Raw genomic sequence first — 20,862 nt, 5'->3', positions numbered from 1 at the left:
TAAATTTGTATCCAGTGACAATGTGTTTCAAAAATGAAGGCAAAAGTAAGTCTTTTAGATTAAAGAAAAAGCCCAGAGAATCTATTATTAGCAGGACTTCACTATGAGGAAATGTTAGAGAAACTTCACCTAAAAGGAAAATTATACAGGTAAAAGCATCAATGTAGACAAAGGAATGAAGCTCTAAAGTTAGAAAAACTTCTTCCCCTAAATTTGGCAAAATGGTTGCTGGTCATTTAAATTTGAATCATACATGCCTTCCTCTATCATTTTGTTTCCCTTCTCTGTAATCATTTGGATGCGTGGCTCATGGCTGGCAATATTAGCCTGGATGACATGGTGTCTGTTCAGAAGATTCTTGGAGGTAATCAGGTCTTTGCCTAGAGATAAAAAATAAAAAATTCAAGGTCATAGTTGCAGTACACAGAATAAGAAGACGTTATTCTACTTCCTTTTAACTCTTGGACCTACAAGTTCTTCCCATTGAATTCATTAAGCAGGCTTCCTAAAATTTACATTGTCTGAATTAATTATTTCTGCTTGGATTTGTTCTTCCCCTTGCCTCTTTGTACTAAGAAATTTCAATTTATTATTCTACAGAAAATGAAGAATGCATCACTCTTCTCTTTGGATGATAGGTAGAAAGGCAAGTAACCCTTCAGCTCAAACTTTCAATATATCATGCAACCAATTTCTTTCAGCACACTGCAGTATAAAAAGCAGGCTCTTCCTCCTACTAATTTCTATGGGTACCAGTAAGTTAGTAACTCATCTAAACTAACTGTTCTGCAACTTTCTTTGTAAGGATTAGAAATAATTTACAAAAGGTGCCTCACCATTGGTTAACATTAACAAACACACAATAAAAACTACATAGTATTAATTTCCTCCTTCTTCTAAAGTCTCTGGATCCAGCTACTTCATCCTCCCTGTCTCCCACCCAAGCTTCACCTCTCTTTCCTCCAAAATTTTCTTCTGTATCAGATCAGATGAGATCAGTCGCTCAGTCATGTCCGACTCTTTGTGACCCCATGAATCGCAGCATGCCAGGCCTCCCTGTCCATCACCAACTCCCAGAGTTCACTCAAACTCATGTCCATCGAGTCGGTGATGTCATCCAGCCATCTCATCCCCTGTCATCCCCTTCTCCTCCTGCCCCCAATCCCTCCCAGCATCAGAGTCTTTTCCAATGATTCAACTCTTCGCATGAGGTGGCCAAAGTTCTGGAGTGTCAGCTTTAGCATCATTCCTTCCAAAGAAATCCCAGGGCTGATCTCCTTCAGAATGGACTGGTTGACCTCCTTGCAGTCCAAGAGACTCTCAAGAGTCTTCTCCAACACCACAGTTCAAAAGCATCAATTCTTCTGTGCTCAGCTTTCTTTATAGTCCAACTCTCACATCCATACATGACCACAGGAAAAACCATAGCCTTGACTAGATGGACCTTTGTTGGCAAAGTAATGTCTCTGTTTTTGAATATGCTATCTAGGTTGGACATAACTTTCCTTCCAAGGAATAAGCGTCTTTTAATTTCATGGCTGCAGTCACCATCTGTAGTGATTTTGGAGCCCAGAAAAATAAAGTCTGACACTGTTTCCACTGTTTCCCCATCTATTTCCCATGAAGTGGTGGGACCGTATGCCATGATCTTCATTTTCTGTATACTTCACACTAAATGTCTGCAAATCTCTATGCTCATCTCTCCTTCAAAGATATCTTTTCTCTTCTAGGAAGTTTTCCCAGACTAGTTCCTCCTGTTATCATGGTCCAGTCTCTCACAGATGTGACCAATATATGTAAATTAAGTTTACATTATATCTGTGTGCACTTTTTTACCTATTTCAATGCAAGTGTCCTGGCTTTAACAATGGTAAACAAATAGCTTCAAAAGGAAAAAAAATGTACTATATCTGCTGTTTCATTCCTTTTATCTTTGTAATAGCTGATATATTAATATATCCTTGTGAAAACTCCCCTTATAAAAGGGAACTACTGACAACGTAGACAGAAACACTTGGTACCTCAAACATTAACCATGACCACTCAGCCAAGGACCTTAACAATAACTTAAGTTAGAGCAAGTAGCAAAAAGCTGGTCATACTTTAGCTCTTCCCAGAGACCTTAAATCTGTGGCATTCTTCATGTTTGGTTTTGGGAGGTAAACTTCTCATATACATTTTTATAAAATCTTTTTTTTTTTTTTTTGTCTTTGAAAGCCTGAAAATTTTTCAAGTGTCTAAGGGGAAAAAGCTGAGAATAAACTTAGTTACTGTGCCCCTGATCTTTCAAACCATCTGTAGACCTTGGTCTTCTTCTTCTGGCTCTGCCTGCTGGTGCTGTATGACTTACTAACCAAGGTAGGTGGAAGCCACTGAGGGTACTGTCTCTTGGATCCAGGCCTCCTCATCCTCTGTATCTCTTTGGATCTGGTACAGGTAGAAAAGGTCAATGAGCTTATTCTTCCGGTAGGCCAGTCGCTCCTTCAGGGCTTCAAACCGGGATACCAGGTACTCTTGCCTTTCCCGTATGTTCCCAGCATCGGGATGGATGATTTCTTCAAAATATGTCACCAGGTCTGTGAGGGTGTCCACCTGATCCTAAGGGAGAAATAGAAAGGGGGTCAGAAAGTTCCATCATTTAATAAGAAAAGAATGAGAGTTTGGTATCTGGTATCTGGGGTGGGGGTGGGGGGTTGGTGTTGGGCAGGGAGTGATAAGGAGAATCAGCTCCCATATGTGCTTGTGTTTAAACTTCTAAATCAAATCAGTGAAATAGAGTGGGAGAAGTTGCTACACTAAGAACCAATTCATTATGCCAAAAGCTATTTATAGAAAAATAGTTCTGAAATAACATGTGGTTGTTTAAATCATGTCTGGCTCTTTTTCAATACCTTGGACTGTAGCCCACCAGGCTCCTCTATCCATGGAATTTCTCAGGCAAGAATATTGGAATGGATGTCATTTCCTTCTCCAGGGGATCCTCCCCACCCAGGGATCAAACCCACATCTCCTGCACTGGCAGGTGGATTCTTTACCACTGAGCCACTGGGAAGCCCCAAAGTCATGTGCTAGAAAGGACAAAATATTTATAGAGGGCACCAGAGAAATCAGGGAAACCAGAACTACAAAGCCTTCTTTGATTGGGAGTGTTGCTAAATCAAGGCCCCAAAGAAGAGTAGGAGGCTTTTTCTATCACAGTCCCCCTTCCAACTCCTTTCTTGTCCTTTATAAAGAGCTATTATTGTTTGATGCAGAGCAGGAACAATGCCTGTGAGATGAAATGTGGCTCTGCAAGATAAGTGTCAGAACCCCAAAAAGATAAATTCAAAGGCTTTTCTTTGGCTATTGGTTGTACAAATCTAAGGAAATAACTGTTCCCATTTGACTTATACATGAGAAAGGAGAAAAACAGAAGCAGAAGTTTGAAGAATCTTCCTAGAAATAAAATTTTAATCATATTACTGCACAGTAAAATAGATACAAGAGATTCATTTCATCTTTATTAACGAGGTCAACTATGACTGTCTAGCAGTAGCACAGTATCCAGAAGCTTTGTTTTCTGCTTGTTTCATTTTGTTGTTTGGATGGGCAGTTGATGATAAAAGAAGTTATTCTAAAAGATGTATGTATAGCATGTATTTGTTTTATTTATCTTAGTTTGCCATTCTGTGCTCAACCTACACAGGGTTTGCTCTATCTCTCCTCTATTTGGAACAAACCAATGATTATCAATAGCTTCTTAGAGTGTATACTCACTTCTCAATAAAAAATTAAAGACTCCATAGAGAGTTAAAATTAAAATCTTCTACTAGCCAACTGTTCTCATCTCTTAGGACAGTTTAACTTCGAAAAACAACATTGTATAATACAGAGATTTTAAAGCATCATAATTGTCATCATGATTATGGTACCACTGTACTATTTGAGATGACAAGAGTGAATGTCGACATTCTAGGAATCAGTGAAATAAAATAAACTGAAATGGGTGAATTTAACTAAGATAACCATTATATCTACCTCTGTGGGCAGGAATCCCTCAGAAGAAATGGAGTAGCCATCATGGTCAACAAAAGAGTCTGAAATGAAGTAATCTCATTCAGATGCAATCTCAAAAATGACTGAATGATCTCTGTTCGCTTCCAAGGCAAACCATTCAATATCATAATGCCCCAACCAGTAACGCTGAAGAAGCTGAGGTTGAACAGTTCTATGAAGATCTACAAGACTTTTTAGAACTAACACCCCCAAAATATGTCCTTTTCATTATAGGGGAATGGAATGTAAAAGGAGGAAATCAAGAAACACCTGGAGTAACAGGCAAATTTGACCTTGGAATACAGAATGAAGCAGGGCAAAGACTAATAGTGTTTTGCCAAGAAAATGCACTGGTCATAGCAAACACCCTCTTCCAACAACACAAGAGAAGAACGCATGGACATCACCAAATGGTCAACACTGAAATCAGATTGATTATATTCTTTGCAGCCAAAGATGGAGGAGCTTTATACAGTCAACAAAATCAAGACCAGGAGCTGATTGGCTCAGATCATGAACTTCTTATTGCCAAATTCAGACTGAAATTGAAAAAAAGTAGGGAAAACCACTAGACCATTCAGGTATGATCTAAATCAAATACCTCATGATTATACAGTGGAAGTGAGAAGTAGATTTAAGGGACTAGATCTGATAGAGTGCCTGATGAACTATGGACTGAGGTTCGTGACATTGTACAGGACCTTCCAGATGGAAAAGAAATGCAAAAAAGCAAAATGGCTGTCTGAGGTGGCCTTACAAATAGCTGTGAAAAGAAGAGAAGTGAAAAGCAAAGGAGAAAAGGAAAGATATAGAATCTGAATGCAGAGTTCCAAAGAATAGCAAGGAGATAAGAAAGCCTTCCTCAGCGACCAATGCAAAGAAATAGAGGAAAACAACAGAATGGGAAAGACTAGAGATCTCTTCAAGAAAATTAGAGATATCAAGGGAATATTTCATACAAAGATGGGCTCGATAAAAGACAGAAATGGTATGGACCTAACAGAAGCAGAAGATATTAAGAAGAGTTGGCAGGAAAACACAGAAGAACTGTACAAAAAAGATCTTCACGACCAAGATAATCATGATGGTGTGATCACTCACCTAGAGCCAGACATCCTGGAATGTGAAGTCAAGTGGGCCTTAGAAAGCATCATTACGAACAAAGCTGGTGGAGGTAATGGAATTCCAGTTGAGCTATTCCAAATCCTGAAAGATGATGCTGTGAATGTGCTGCACTCAATATGCCAGCAAATTTGGAAAACTCAGCAGTGGCCACAGGAAAAGGTCAGTTTTCCTTCCAATCCCAAAGAAAGGCAATGCCAAAGAATGCTCAAACTACCACACAATTGCACTCATCTCACATGCTAGTAAAGTAATGCTCAAATTCTCCAAGCCAGGCTTCAGCAATATGTGAACCGTGAACTTCCAGATGTTCAAGCTGGTTTGAGAAAAGGCAGAGGATCCAGAGATCAAATTGCCAACATCCGCTGGATCACGGAAAAAGCAATAGAGTTCCAGAAAAACATCTATTTCTGCTTTATTGACTATGCCAAAGCCTTTGACTGTGTGGATCAAAATAAACTGTGGAAATTCTTCAAGAGATGGGAATGCCAGATCACCTGACCTGCCTCTTGAGAAACCTGTATGCAGGTCAGGAAGCAACAGTTAGAACTGGACATGGAACAACAGACTGGTTCCAAAGAGGAAAAGGAGTACGTCAAAGCTGTATATTGCCACCTTGCTATTTTAACTTATATGCAGAGTACATCATGAGAAACTGTGGGCTGGAAGAAGCACAAGCTGGAATCAAGATTCTGGGAGAAATATCTATAACCTCAGATATGCAGATGACACCACCCTTATGTCAGAAAGTGAAGAGGAACTCAAAAGTCTCTTGATGAAAGTGAAAGTGGAGAGTGAAAAAGTTGGCTTAAAGCTCAACATACAGAAAACGAAGATCATGGCATCTGGTCCCATCACTTCATGGGAAGTAGATGGGGAAACAGTGTCAGACTTTATTTTTCTGGGCCCCAAAATCACTGCAGATGGTGACTGTAGCCATGAAATTAAAAGACGCTTACTCCTTGGAAGGAAAGTTATGACCAATCTAGATAGCATATTCCAAAGCAGAGACATTACTTTGCCAACAAAGGTCCGTCTAGTCAAGGCTATGGTTTTTCCAGTAATCATGTACGGATGTGAGAGTTGGACTGTGAAGAAAGCTGAGTGCCAAAGAATTGATGCTTTTGAACTGTGGTGTTGGAGAAGACTCTCGAGAGTCCCTTGGACTGCAAGGAGATCCAACCAGTCCATTCTGAAGGAGATCAGCCCTGGGATTTCTTTGGAAGGAATGATGCTAAAGCTGAAACTTCAGTACTTTGGCCACCTCATGCGAAGAGTTGACTCATTGGAAAAGACTGATACTAGGAGGGATTGGGGGCAGGAGCAGAAGGGGATGACAGAGGATGAGATGGCTGGATGGCATCACTAACTCAATTGGATGTGAGTCTGAGTGAACTCCAGGAGTTGGTGATGGACAGGGAAGCCTGGCATGCTGCAATTCATGGGGTTGCAAAGAGTCGGACACGACTGAGCGACTGAACTGAACTGTACTATTTGAAAACTAAGGCAGTGCATGATGCCTCAGACTAAAGAGATAGACTTGGCTGAGGGTCAGTTGCTATTTTATCCAGTTCTCCACATGTTGCAATATTAGTTTCTTCATGTATACAATAAAGACTTTAGAGCATCTGTATGGATGTGAGAGTTGGACTGTTAAGAAAGCTGAGCGTCAAAGAATTGATGCTTCTGAACTGTGGTGTTGGAGAACACTCTTGCGAGTTCCTTGGGCTGCAAGGAGATCCAGCCAGTCCATTCTGAAGGAGATCAGCCCTGGGATTTCTTTGGAAGGAATGATGCTAAAGCTGAAACTCCAGTACTTTGGCCACCTCATGTGAAGAGTTGACTCATTGGAAAAGACTCTGATGTTGGGAGGGATTGGGGGCAGGAGGAAAAGGGGCCGACAGAGGATGAGATGTCTGGATGGCATCACTGACTCGATGGATGTGAGTCTTAGTGAACTCCAGGAGTTGGTGATGGACAGGGAGGCCTGGCGTGCTGCAATTCATGGGGTCGCAAAGAGTCAGACATGACTGAGCGACTGAACTGAACTGAACTGAGAGAATACTTATGACCTTTTCCAGCTTTGATAGTCCATATCTAAATTTTCTTTTGCAAGCATTGTATCTTAGCCTCTACTACAACTAGGAGTATAACCAAGCAGGACCCTACACGCCTTCCTGGGACAAATCCCTCCCCCATACCTTCTGTTTAGCTCCTTTCTGAAGTAGTCAGATAATATCTGATGCATATTTCCTGAAGTTTTCAGATGCTAAAACCACTACCAAATAGAAGAAATTAACTTGAAATTAGCTTGAGGATCATGAGCAGTAGTCCGCAGACCTTCTGGTACATAAGGCTTGATAATATTAACTGCTCTCAATACAATACAAGCTTGGATTCTGGGATGAGAAATTGAGTCAACTAGAAGTTGATTTCCACTGAATTCTCTAGAAACTCACATAGAGTATCTCTGCTGCAGGGAGGAAACCAATTTGACTCCATGTTGGAAACTGTTCTTTGACTTGTTTTTCATTGCTTTTGTTATTATAATCATACTTAACGGCTTTCCTGGAGGACCCTGCCCCTTCGCATGACTGTAAACTAAAGTGCCTTTGTTCAGCTTACTGACAGATAGCTTGTCCCTGCCCACCTGTGAATAGAAGAGATTAACCCATCATTTCTGCAGGCTGGAAATTCTCTTGGAGATGTTTTGCAAGACTGAAGACCCTTTCAATTTACTTCCCCACTGTCTCTCCCTCTCTATTCTGCCTTTTGACTTTAGTTCCTCATTGCTTCTTTCTCTCTGATCCATAAAAGAACCTGACACCCAGACCCCAATAAGATGGCTATTTTGAGGCACCAGCCTACCATTTTCTCAGTCTGCTGGCTCCTCGATTAAAGTCTCTTCCTTGCCGCAACATCTCATCTCTTGGATTCATTGGCCTGTTATGTGACGAGCTTGGACTCAGTAACCTCTATACTCTAAAAACTTACTGGATAAATTTACTTAAAAAAATAGTCTGGAGGCGGTCACAAGATGGCAGAGGAATAGGACAGGGAGACCACTTTCTCCCCACAAATTCATCAAAAGAACATTTAAACGCTGAGTAAATTCCACAAAACAAATTCTGAATGCTGGCAGAGGACATCAGGCACCCAGAAAAGCAGCCCATTGCCTTTGAAAGGAGATAGGAAAAAATACACAAGACAAAAAGAAAGACAAAAGAGGTAGGGATGGAGTTCCGCCCCGTAAGGGAGTCTTAAAAAGAGAGAAGTTTCCAAATACCAGGAAACACTCTCACTGTCGAGTCTGTGGTAAGCCTTGGAACCACAGAGGGCAACATAACTGGGAGGAAAAATAAATAAATAATTAAAACCCACAGGTTACGTGCCCAACGGTAACTCCCCCAGCGGAGAAGCAATGCAGACGCCTGCACCTGCCACTAGCAAGCGAGAGCTAGGCACGGAGGTGTGGGCTGCACTGCTTAGAGTAAGGACTGGGCCTGAATGCCGCGAGGGCAATCTGAGTGAACTAACTTGGGCTAGCAAACCAGACTGTGGGATAGCTACCACGCAAAAAGCCCTAACCTAAATGGCACCCCACTCCAGTACTCTTGCCTGGAAAATCCCATGGATGGAGGAGGCTGGTAGGCTGCAGCCCATGGGGTCGCTGAGGGTCAGACAGGACTGAACGACTTCACTTTCACTTTTCACTTTCACGCATTGGAGAAGGAAATGGCAACCCACTCCAGTATTCTTGCCTGGAGAATCCCAGGGATGGGGGAGCCTGGTGGGCTGCCATCTATGGGGTCACACAGAGTCAGACATGCCTGAAGCGGTTTAGCAGGGAAGACACCGTCAGGCCTGCTCACAGAACAAAGGACTGAACAGAGCTAGCCCGCTGCAGATCATCCCCCTCTGGTGACAAGCAGCCAGAGCCAGAAGAGGGCAATTGCAGCCCCAGAGAGGCATTATCTACCAAACTGCAAGCAGGATTCTTTGTTAACTAAGATTTCTTGGGGTTCTGGAAGGTCAACATCCGCCTGAGAAGGTGCACAGGTTGTACACCCAGAAAACCGAGTGGCAGGGATGGGGGAGGCGATAAGTTGCAGTGACTGTGCTCGCCAAACACCTCATCACCTGAGCTGCTCGGGCCTGGGAAGGGCACAAAATGCAGGCCCAACCGAGTCTGCACCTCTCAGGACTACTTGAGTGCCTGAACCTGAGCAGCTTAGACCTGGGAGGTGCATGTAGCCCAGGGCCAGCCTCAGATGGTTCCCAGTGGAGGAACCTAGAGCCTGAGCAGTGTGGGTAGAGAGGTCACACGCACCGTGAGTGGGGGCAGGCCCAGTGTGACTGAGACTTTTCGAGCACACGCCAGTGTTATTTGTTTGCAGCATCCCTCCCTCCCCACAACATGGCTGAACAAGTGAGCCTAAAAAAGTGTCCACCACCGCCCCCTTGTGTCAAGGTGGAAATTAGACACTGAAGAGACCAGCAAGCAGAAGAAGCTAAAACAGAGGGAACCGCCTTGGAAGTGACAGGTGCAATAGATTAAAACCCTGTAGTTAGTACCGACTACATAGTAAGGAGCCTATAGATCTTGAGAAATATAAGCTGAACCAAGAAACTATCCAAAAATGAACTGACCCCACACTGCCCACACCAGAGAAGGTCCTAGATATATTTTTTATTATTTTTACTATCATTCTTTTTTTTTAATTTTTAAATCCTCTATTACTCCTTTATTTTCATTTTTATAACCTACTATTGCTTTGAAAAAAAAAGAGACCCTATTTTTTAAAGCAAACTTCATATATATATATATTTTTTTATATAATTTTTGTGACTTTTTTTTTTTTCTTTAATGTACTTTTGAAAATCCAGCCTCTACTCTAGATTTTTAATCTTTGCTTTTTGGTATTTGTTATCAATTTTGTACCTTTAAGAACCCAATCTTCAGTGCCCATTTTTACTTGGGCATGAGATTACTGGCTTGACTGCTCTCTCCCCCTTTGGACTCTCCTTTTTCTCCACCAGGTCACCTCTATCTCATCCCTCCCCCTTCTCTTCTGTACCCAACTCTGTGAATCTCTTTGTGTGTTCCAGATGGTGGAGAACACTTAGGGGACTGATTACTGGCTGGATCTGTCTCTATCCTTTTGATTCCCCACTTTATCCTCTTGGCCACCTCTGTCTCCTTCCTCCTTCTTCTCTTCTCTATACAACTCTGTGAACATCTCTGAGTGGTCCAGACTGTGGAGCGCACATAAGGAAGTGATTACTGGATAGCTTGCTCTCTCCTCTTTTGATTCCACTTCATCTCACTCGGGTCACCTCTAACTCCCTCCTCCCTCTTCTCTTCTCCATGTAACTCTGTGAACCTTTCTGGGTGTCCCTCACTGTGGAGAAACTTTTCATCTTTAACCTAGATGTTTTATCAATGGTGCTGTATAAATGGAGAAGTCTTGAGGCTACTGTAAAAATAAGACTGAAAACCTGAAGCAGGAGGCTTAACTCCAAGTTCTGAGAACACCATAGAACTCCTGACTCCAGGGAACATTAATCGACAGGAGCTCATCAAACACCTCATACCTACACTGAAACCAAGCAGCACCCAAGGGCCAAGAAGTTCCAGAGCAAGACATACCATGCAAATTCTCCAGCAACACAGGAACACAGCCCTGAGCTTCAATATACAGGCTGCCCAAAGTCACTCCAAATCCAATGACATCTCATAACTCATTACTGGACTCTTCATTGCACTCCAGAGAGAAGAAATCCAGCTCCACCCACCGGAACACCAAGACAAGCTTCCCTAACCAGGAAACATTACAAGCCATCCATACAACCACACCCACAGTGAGGAAACGCCACAATAAAGAGAACTCCACAAACTGCCAGAATACAGAAAGGCCACCCCAAACACAACAATATAAACAAGATGAAGAGACAGAGGAATACCCAGCAGGTAAAGTAACAGGATAAATACCCACCAAACCAAACAAAAGAGGAAGAGATAGGGAATCTACCTGATAAAAAATTCGGAATAATGATAGTGAAAAGGATTCAAAATCTTGAAAACAAAATGTAATCACAGATAAATATCCTGGAGACAAGGATTGAGAAGATGCAAGCAAGGTTTAACAAAGATCTATAAATAATGAAAAAGAGTCAATATATAATGAATAATGCAATAAATGATATCAAAAACACTCTGGAGAGAACAAATAGTAAAATAACAGACGCAGAAGATAGGATTAGTGAGGTAGAAGATAGAATGGTAGAAATAAATGAATCAGAGGAGAAAAAGGAAAAATGAATTAAAAGAAATGAGGACAGTCTCAGAGACCTCTGGGACAATGTTAAACGCCCCAACATTTGAATCATAGGAGTCCCAGAAGAAGAAGACAAAAAGAAAGACCAGGAGAAAATACTTGAGATAATTGTTGAAAACTTCCCTAAAATGTGGAAGGAAATAATCACCCAAGTCCAAGAAACCCAGAGAGTCCCAAACAGGATAAACCCAAGGCAAAACACCCCAAGACACATATTAATCAAATTAACAAAGATCAAACACAAAGAACAAATATGAAAAGTAGCAAGGGAAAACCAACAAATAACCCACAAGGGGATTCCCATAAGGATAACAGCTGACCTTTCAATAGAAACTCTTCAGGCCAGAAGAGAATGGCAGGACATACTTAAAGTGATGAAAGAGAAAAACCTACAGTCCAGATTACTGTACCCAGCAAGGATCTCATTCAAATATGAAGGAGAAATCAAAAGCTTTACGGACAAGCAAAAGCTAAGAGAATTCAGCACCACCAAACCAGCTCTCCAACAAATGCTAAAGGATATTCTCTAGACAGGAAACACACAAAGGGAGTATAAACTCAAACCCAAAACAATAACGTAAATGGCAAAGGGATCATACTTATCGTTAATTACCTTAAACGTAAATGGGTTGAATGCCCTAACCAAAAGACACAGACTGGCTGGCTGAATGGATACAAACACAATATTCCTATATATGCTGTCTACAAGAGACCCACCTCAAAACAGGGGATACATACAGACTGAAAGTGAAGGGCTGGAAAAAGCTATTCCACGCAAATAGAGACCAAAAGAAAGCAGGAGTAGCAATACTCATATCATATAAAATAGACTTTAAAACAAAGGCTGTGAAAAGAGACAAAGAAGGACACTACATAATGATCAAAGGATCAACCCAAGAAGAAGATATAACAATTATAAATATATATGCACCCAACATAGGAGCACTGTAATATGTAAGACAAATGCTAACAAGTATGAAAGGGGAAATTAACAATAACAATAATAGTGGGAGACTTTAAACCTCACTCACACCTATGGATAGATCAACTAAACAGAAAATTAACAAGGAAACACAAACGTTAAATAATACAATACACCAGTTAGACCTAATTGATATCTATAGGACATTTCACCCCAAAACAATGAATTTCACCTTTTTCTCAAGTGTACACGGAACCTTCTCCAGGATAGATCATGTCCTGAGCCATAAATCTAGTCTTGGTAAATTCAAAAACATTGAAATCATTCCAAGTATCTTTTCTGACCACAGTGCAGTAAGATTAGATGTCAATTACATGAGAAAAACTATTAAAAATTCCAACATATGGAGGCTGAACAGCATGCTGCTGAATAACCAACAAATCACAAAAGAAATTTAAAAAAATCAAAATATGCATAGAAATGAATGAAAATGAAACAGAACCACCCAAAACCTGTAATCCACTGTAAAAGCAGTGCTAAGGGAAGGTTCATAGCAATACAGGCATACCTCAAGAAACAAGAAAAAAGTCAAATAAATAACCTAACCCTACACCTAAAGCAACTAGAAAAGGAAGAAATGAAGAACCCCAGGGTTAGTAGAAGGAAAGAAATCTTAAAAATTAGGGCAGAAATAAATGCAAAAGAGACCATAGCAAAAATCCACAAAGCCAAAAGCTGTTTCTTTGAAAGGGTAAATAAAATTGACAAACCGTTAGCCAGACTCATCAAGAAACAAAGGGAGAAAAATCAAATCAATAAAATTAGAAATGAAAATGGAGAGATCACAAAAGACAACACAGAAATACACAGGATCATAAGAGACTACTATCAACAATTATATGCCAATAAAATGGATAGCTTGGAAGAAATGGACAAATTCTTAGAAAAGTACAACTTTCCAAAACTGAACGAAGAAGAAATAGAAAATCTTAACAGACCCATCACAAGCACAGAAATTGAAACTGTAATCAGAAATCTTCCAGCAAACAAAAGCCCAGGTCCAGATGGCTTCACAGCTGAAATTTACTAAAAATTTAGAGAAGAGGGAGTTGGTGATGGACAGGGAGGCCTGGCGTGCTGCGCTTCATGGGGTCGCAAAGAATCGGACACGACTGAGCAACTGAACTGAACTGAACTGAACTGAATACCTATCCTACTCAAACTCCTCTAGAAAATTGCAGAGGAAGGTAAACTTCCAAATTCATTCTACGAGGCCACCATCACCCTAATACCAAAACCTAACAAAGATGCCACTAAAAAAGAAAACTACAGGCCAATATCACTGATGAACATAGATACAAAAATACTTAACAAAATTCTAGCAATCATAATCCAACAACACATTAAAAAGATCATACACCATGACCAAGTGGGCTTTATCCCAAGGATGCAAGGATTCTTCAATATCTGCAAATCAATCAGTGCAATACACCACATTAACAAATTGAAAAATAAAAGTCATATGATTATCTCAATAGATACAAAGAAAATCTTTGAAAAAATTCAACATCCATTTATGATAAACACTCTCCAGAAAGTAGGAATAGAAGGACCATACCTCAACATAATAAAAGCTATATATGACAAACCCACAGCAAACATTATCCTCAATGGTGAAAAATTGAAAGCATTTCCCCTAAAGTCAGGAACAAGATAAGGGTGCCCACTCTCACCACTGCTATTCAACATAGTTTTGGAAGTTTTGGCCATAGCAATCAGAGCAGAAAAAGAAATAAAAGGAATCCAAATTGGAAAAGAAGAAGTAAAACTCTCACTGTTTGCCGATGATATGATCCCTTAAAGACTCCACCAGAAAATTACTAGGGCTAATCAATGAATATAGTAAAGTTGCAGGATATAAAATCAACACACAGAAATCCCTTGCATTCCTACACATTAATAATGAGAAAATAGAAAGAGAAATTAAGGAAACAATTCCATTCACCATTGCAACGAAAAGAATAAAATACTTAGGAATATATCTACCTAAAGAAACTAAAGACCTATAAATAGAAAACCATAAAACACCGGTGAAAGAAATCAAAGAGGACATTAACAGATGGAGAAATATACCATGTTCATGGATCAGAAGAATCAATATAGCGAAAATGAGTATACTACCCAAAGCAATCTATAGATTCAGTGCAATCCCTATCAAGCTACCAACAGTATTTTTCACAAAGCTAGAACAAATAATTTCACAATTTGTATAGAAATACAAAAAGCCTCGAATAGCCAAAGCAGTCTTGAGAAAGAAGAATGGAACTGGAAGAATCAACCTGCCTGACTTCAAGCTCTACTATAAAGCCACAGTTGTCAAGACAGTATGGTACTGGCACAAAGACAGAAATATAGATCAGTGGAACAAAATAGAAGCCCAGAGATAAATCCACGCACCTATGGACACCTTATCTTTGACAAAGGAGGCAAGAATATGCAATGGAGAAAAGACAATCTCTTTCACAAGTGGTGCTGGGAAAACTGGTCAGCCACTTGTAAAAGAATGAAACTAGAACACTTTCTAACACTGTACACAAAAATAAACTTGAAATGGGTTAAAGATCTAAACATAAGACCAGAAACTATATAACTCTTAGAGGAAGACATAGGCAAAACACTCTCTGACATAAATCACAGCAGGATCCTCTATGCCCTGCCCCCCCCCCCAAAAAAAGAAATGGAAATAAAAGCAAAAATAAACAAACGGGACCTAATTAAAATTAAAAGCTTCTGCACAACAAAGGAAACTCTAAGCAAGATGAAAAGACAGCCTTCAGAATGGGAGAAAATAATAGTAAATGAAGCAACTGACAAAGAACTAATCTCAAAAATATACAAGCAACTCCTGCAGCTCAATTCCAGAAAAATAAATGACCCAATCAAAAAATGGGCCAAAGAACTAAACAGACAGTTCTCCAAAGAAGACATACAGATGGTTAACAAACACATGAAAAGATGCTCAACATCACTCATTATCAGAGAAATGCAAATCAAAACCACAATGAGGTACCATTTCAAGCCAGTCAGAATGGGTGCGATCCAAAAGTCTACAAGCAATAAATGCTGGAGAGGGCATGGAGAAAAGGGAACCCTCTTACAGTGTTGGTGGGAATGCAAACTAGTACAGCCACTATGGAGAACAGTGTGGAGATTCCTTAAAAAACTGGAAATAGAACTGCCTTATGATCCAGCAATCCCACTTCTGGGCATACACACTGAGGGAACCAGAATTGAAAGAGATACGTGTACCCCAATGTTCATTGCAGCACTGTTTTTAATAACCAGGACATGGAAGCAACCTAGATGCCCATCAGCAGATGAATGGATAAGAAAGCTGTGGTACATATACACAATTGAGTATTGCTGCTGCTGCTGCTGCTGCTAAGTTGCTTCAGTCATATCTGACTCTGTGCGACCCCTTAGACGGCAGCCCACCAGGCTCCCCTGTCCCTGGGATTCTCCAGGCAAGAACACTGGAGTGGGTTGCCATTTCCTTCAGCCATTAAAAGAATACATTTGAATCAGTTCTAATGAGGTGGATGAAATTGGAGCCTATTATACAGAGCGAAGTAAGCCAGAAAGAAAAACACCAATACAGTATACTAACACGTATATATGGAATTTAGAATGATGGTAAAGGAGACAAAGATGTATAGAACAGTTTGTTATACTCTGTGGGAGAGGTAGAGGGTGGGATGATTTGGGAGAATGGCATTGAAACATGTATAATATCATATATGAAATGAATTGCCAGTCCAGGTTTGATGCAGGATACAGGATGCTTGTGGCTGGTGCTTTGGGATGACCCACAGGGATGGTACAGGGAGGGAGATGTGAAGGGGGGTCAGGATGGGGAACACGTGTATACCCGTGGGGGATTCATGTTGATGTATGGCAAAACCAATACAATATTGTAAAGTAATTAGTCTCCAATTAAATAAATTTATATTTAAAAAAATAGTCTGGTGTGATTTCAGTGGGTAACTTTGAAACCAACAGCCTAGACATCTGTTTCATAGTCCTAGCCCTGCTGTTAATTTTCTCTGTGACATTGGAGAAGTCACTTCATTTCTCTGTGTTTCAATTTTCTTAAGAAAAGAAAAAAAGTACAATTAAAAATATTTCAAGTTTTGAATTGTAGGATGCCAGAATAGAAAGACATAATTTTATCCAAACTTTTAGTTTACAGGTAAGTAAACAGAGGTGCAAACAGGTGAAAAGATACACCACAGAACTAGTAAGTGATAAGGCTATATAAAATCCAGGTTTCTGGATTAAGAGTACAGCATCATATTTAGAAGAGTCAATAAAGTCTTATAGCAGCCATAGGGTTCTGACAAAAGACACCAGGCACCAAGAAGAATAGCTGGATAAAGGAGATACTAGAAAGAGGTAGTTGACCAACTAAACATTTTGAATTTTTACCTTTGGCTTTTTTGGGTAATTAGAATAGGAAAAAGGAGTCCAAAATGGCGGTGAAGAAAAACAAAGAAAGGACAAAGCCCATAAAAATGAAACAAAAGAAAATCTGTGGACCGGAGTGAGAACCTCAGGTGAAACAAACACACGCCCTTCTTGGCTCGCCCAATTTGCACAGGGCAGGCTCAGGGGGAGGAGACAAAACATATAAAAAGAGGAAGCCAAGAAGGACTGAGCCCTCTCCTTTGGGAATGGCCCACCCTCATGCCTCAAGGGTGTACTATCCTCTGCTTGCCGAATAAAACTTAACTGTAACCAAGCTGTAACACTGGTGCACCATTTCAAATCTTTGCCCACTGCTGCAAGACAGAACAGAGAAAATTACACGCTCTCCCGGTATATCATCCAAGTCATGGTATCAGATATGTTGGGGGAGTGTGTAAATTTCTTCAGTTCTATCTCATGGGAGCAAAGATTTGAAATGGTGGACCAGTGTTAAAGCTTGGTTATAGCTCAGTTTTATTTGGCAAGCAGAGGATAATATACTCTTGAGGCGTGAGGGCAGGCTGACCCCAAAGGAGAAGCCTCAATCCATCTTGGCTTCCTTTTTTTATATTTTTTGTCTCCTCCCCAATGAGCCTGCCCTATGCAAATTGGGCTAGCCAAGAAAGGGGTGTGTTTGTTTCACCTGAGTTTCTCACTCCGGTCTGCAGATTTTCTTTTGCTCCATTTTCATGGGCTTTTTCTGTTCTTTGTCTTTCTTCACCGCCATTTTGGACTTCTTTTTTCCTATTCTAAATACCTAACAGCTTCCTGCTTTGTCCCACTTTTTTTTTTTAAATAATAATTATGATGAATGTGCTCAGAATGTATATGGGTAACTTGGCTCACAATTGGTTAAAGAGCTAGCAACAAACCTGACGAGTAGCCACAGCAGACTCCAGGAGGCCATGTTTCCTGAGCAGATTCTGTACATCTGCTAGGCCTTTCCCATAATCCTGAGATCTAGCCTGCCATTCCACTTCCTCCAGCCATTGCATCAGGTCTTCTGCATTATTTTCAAATTGAAGCTGCTTATTTGCTTCATGCAACTGGATCCCTAGGAAAAGACATCAAGTGTAAGACAGGTATCATAACTAATCCTCATTATATGCTATTACAAGTTATACCAACTTAAGGAAAAATATAATGTTTGGATAGTCCAATGGGAAAAATATAACTGTCTAACATGTGATTACATAAAAAAATTACCATTAATTTGTAGAATTCAGATAGGAATTTCGTTTGAAGATAGTAGTGTTCTCAAAACAGATATAAACAATATGTTCATTTCTTGTTGAGGTATGGGCCTATGTTAGATTTTTAACTATCTTGTCACTTGTTATTCTCTATTGAGACCTCCCTTTCAAAGGGATTCAAGCATAAACATGTCATTTTCCAAGAGAAAATAAAACTTGGGGTTAGCTCAGTTTGAAATTTTGAAGTATTTTTTCCTAAATATCTTCCTCAGAACTTTGCTAACCATCAGCCACCTCTGCCTTAGTGCCTGTTCTTTATCACAAACCACACCCTACAATTTTCTCTTCCAGAAAATATTTTGATTATCCACTGTTCTCAGCTAAATTCTTTATCATATGATTTTATAACAATCATTTGCATTATTTCTGTGAAACAATTACTAGGACATGAAGTAACAGCAACTTCTTGTTACAGTCAAGTTGATTTGTTTTCCTAAACCAAAAATCAGGATATCCGACAAAATCAATATGATGTATCTTTTCTATAACCAGGACAGAGGCATGTCTGTAGATAATGTTTATAACAAATGGACTATTGACAGAAAAAGCATCATTATTTGTGTTAATTATGATGATTGATTTGTTTGTCAAAGTAAGAGGTGAAGTTAAATTTAAGTAGAGGCTAGTCAAGCAGACATGGGAATTTTTTAAGAGCTTACAATAGAACCTGAATATGCCCAGATAGGTGAAACAGCAAGCCATCAAGCCTTTTCACAAGAATAAAATATCATGGGAACCTCACATGTGGCCCCAACCATATTTTAATGCCTAATTAAATAACCTGAGTCAGAATATGTTGCTTCATTTATAGAACAAAAAGATGTATAATCGAATTATGGACACTCATTTTAGATGTATAGTCAATATTGAATTCACGATATCTGAATATTTATTCAACAGGAAGAAAAAAAAGGGAGAAAAGTGAAAAGAAAACAAATACAATTTCAGTTGAAAAGACCTACATATCTGAAGAAAAGAATTGTGTTAATATATAGAAGAATTGTGTTAATATATAATAATTGTGTGTGATAAGTTTAGGTTAGATTTTTTAAATTTCTTGACCAATAGAGGAAGACACAGGGAGGCAAATGAGTAACATCCCTCCCTTCTCACAGAGGCCATCGGGTAAATTCAAGGTGGTAAAGATGAAGGTGGGTTTCAGAATTTAGGAATTCATTTCTTAAAAGACTCTGCTTCTAACCTTTCTGCTCTGTAGCCTCCTGCAGTTCAATCCAGAGGCTCTCAACTTCCCTCAAACGATCAGCCACCTTGTCGGAGGCATAATGATTGCTGTCAATCATCTCCTGGCCAGTTTTCTGTATATTATTAAGCCGGATCTGATTAGCTGCCAATTCTTCTTCAAAGACTTTCTGCTTTTGAACCTGGCTCTTCAAGTTCAGTGTTTCCTGAGAGAAAATGAAAACAGTGAAAGAAAACAATTCCTTGAAAAATGAGGGGCAGATATTTTGAGGACAGGAATTTTTTTTTCACTATAAATCTAAGTGAACTAAGAAGAGGATATAAGGCAGAACTGTTCTAGTCCAAGTATAGAGCCAGAGGATGCTCAGGAAACTATGACCAATTACTCCTTTCATACAAATGGCAGACATAGCTAATCACCTCCTGAACTTATTTCTATTGAGTCTGGATATGGTCTGAATATCACTTTAAATATGACACCATATGTAAGGATTATCAATCGATCACAGCTGGCATGAAAGATGGAGATTATTTTCCATTCCTGCCTTTAGCAGAGAAGACCTGTTTACCCTACATACACTGGAACCATAACTCCTCTAGAGAACACAAGCACATAGGGATAAGTTTTACAGAATGAAAGTTAAAAATTAGATGCTCAAAGTTCTATCAAAAGAATATTAGAACAAGAGCATCAGAGGTATACATTTAAGACTAAATGATACTTAGAAAGTAAATACAGTGAATAGATATTGGCCTAGAAATCAAGAGACTGATTCCAGTCCTGACTGTAAATGCAAAAATTTGTGAGTGTATGTGTGTGTGTATGTGTGTGTGTGTGTGCAAAATAGTTTAACAGTTTATTATGCTCAGTCACTCAGTCATGTTTGACTCTCTGTGACCCCATGGATTGTAGCCAGCTAGACCCCTCTGTCCATGGGATTTTCCAGGCAGGAATACTGGAGCAGGTTGCCACTTCCTACTCCAGGGGATCTTCCCGACACAGGGATCTAACCCACTTCTCTTTCCATCTCCCTCATTGGCAGGCAGATTCTTTACCACAGTGCCATAAGGGAAGCCTATTGATAATTTATATTGTGAGTGAAAAATATGTGTTTTATATAATACCAAAATAAAAAAAACTTATGTGTGACTCAAAGATAATTCAGGAATTTTTCAGAGTCACACAAACTAAAACAGGACAGGGAATGAATTCAAGCCCAGTGTTTACTTTCCCCCAAGAGAATTCATGTGTCTAACTCTATGTTAAACAGATCTAAATAATCGGTTAACCTTGGGCAACTCACTACACAATTCAGATCCTGGTTTCTTCATCTGTAAAATAAGGAATTGTTCCTTTCCAGCTACAAAGCAGTAAGTTTATATTGTGTCAAACCATTAGGTTAATTCTGAGTTCCTGGTAGCCTGAATGTACGTTATGACTAGACCCAACATTTTCCTACTATAAGGG

At 39.8% G+C, this 20,862-nt stretch overlaps 1 protein-coding gene across 2 annotated transcripts in view; it reads right to left on the bottom strand.

Annotated features, from left to right (window-relative positions):
* Nucleotides 1–20,862, bottom strand: part of SPTA1 (spectrin alpha, erythrocytic 1) — an 87,651-nt gene that overhangs the window by 49,239 nt on the left and 17,550 nt on the right. For both annotated transcript variants that reach the window (XM_027529097.1, XM_027529105.1), the window contains exons 15-18: nt 19,396–19,600; nt 17,814–17,995; nt 2,355–2,598; nt 258–380 (exon numbers count right to left, since the gene is read on the bottom strand). In XM_027529097.1, the coding sequence (XP_027384898.1) occupies nt 258–380; nt 2,355–2,598; nt 17,814–17,995; nt 19,396–19,600 (754 nt within the window). The remainder of the gene's footprint in view (nt 1–257; nt 381–2,354; nt 2,599–17,813; nt 17,996–19,395; nt 19,601–20,862) is intronic.

Source organism: Bos indicus x Bos taurus, chromosome 3 (genome assembly GCF_003369695.1).
Source record: "Bos indicus x Bos taurus breed Angus x Brahman F1 hybrid chromosome 3, Bos_hybrid_MaternalHap_v2.0, whole genome shotgun sequence".
Lineage (NCBI taxonomy): Eukaryota > Metazoa > Chordata > Mammalia > Artiodactyla > Bovidae > Bos > Bos indicus x Bos taurus.
Note: the sequence above shows the minus strand (reverse complement) of the source record. Positions and strands in the feature narration are given on the sequence as shown.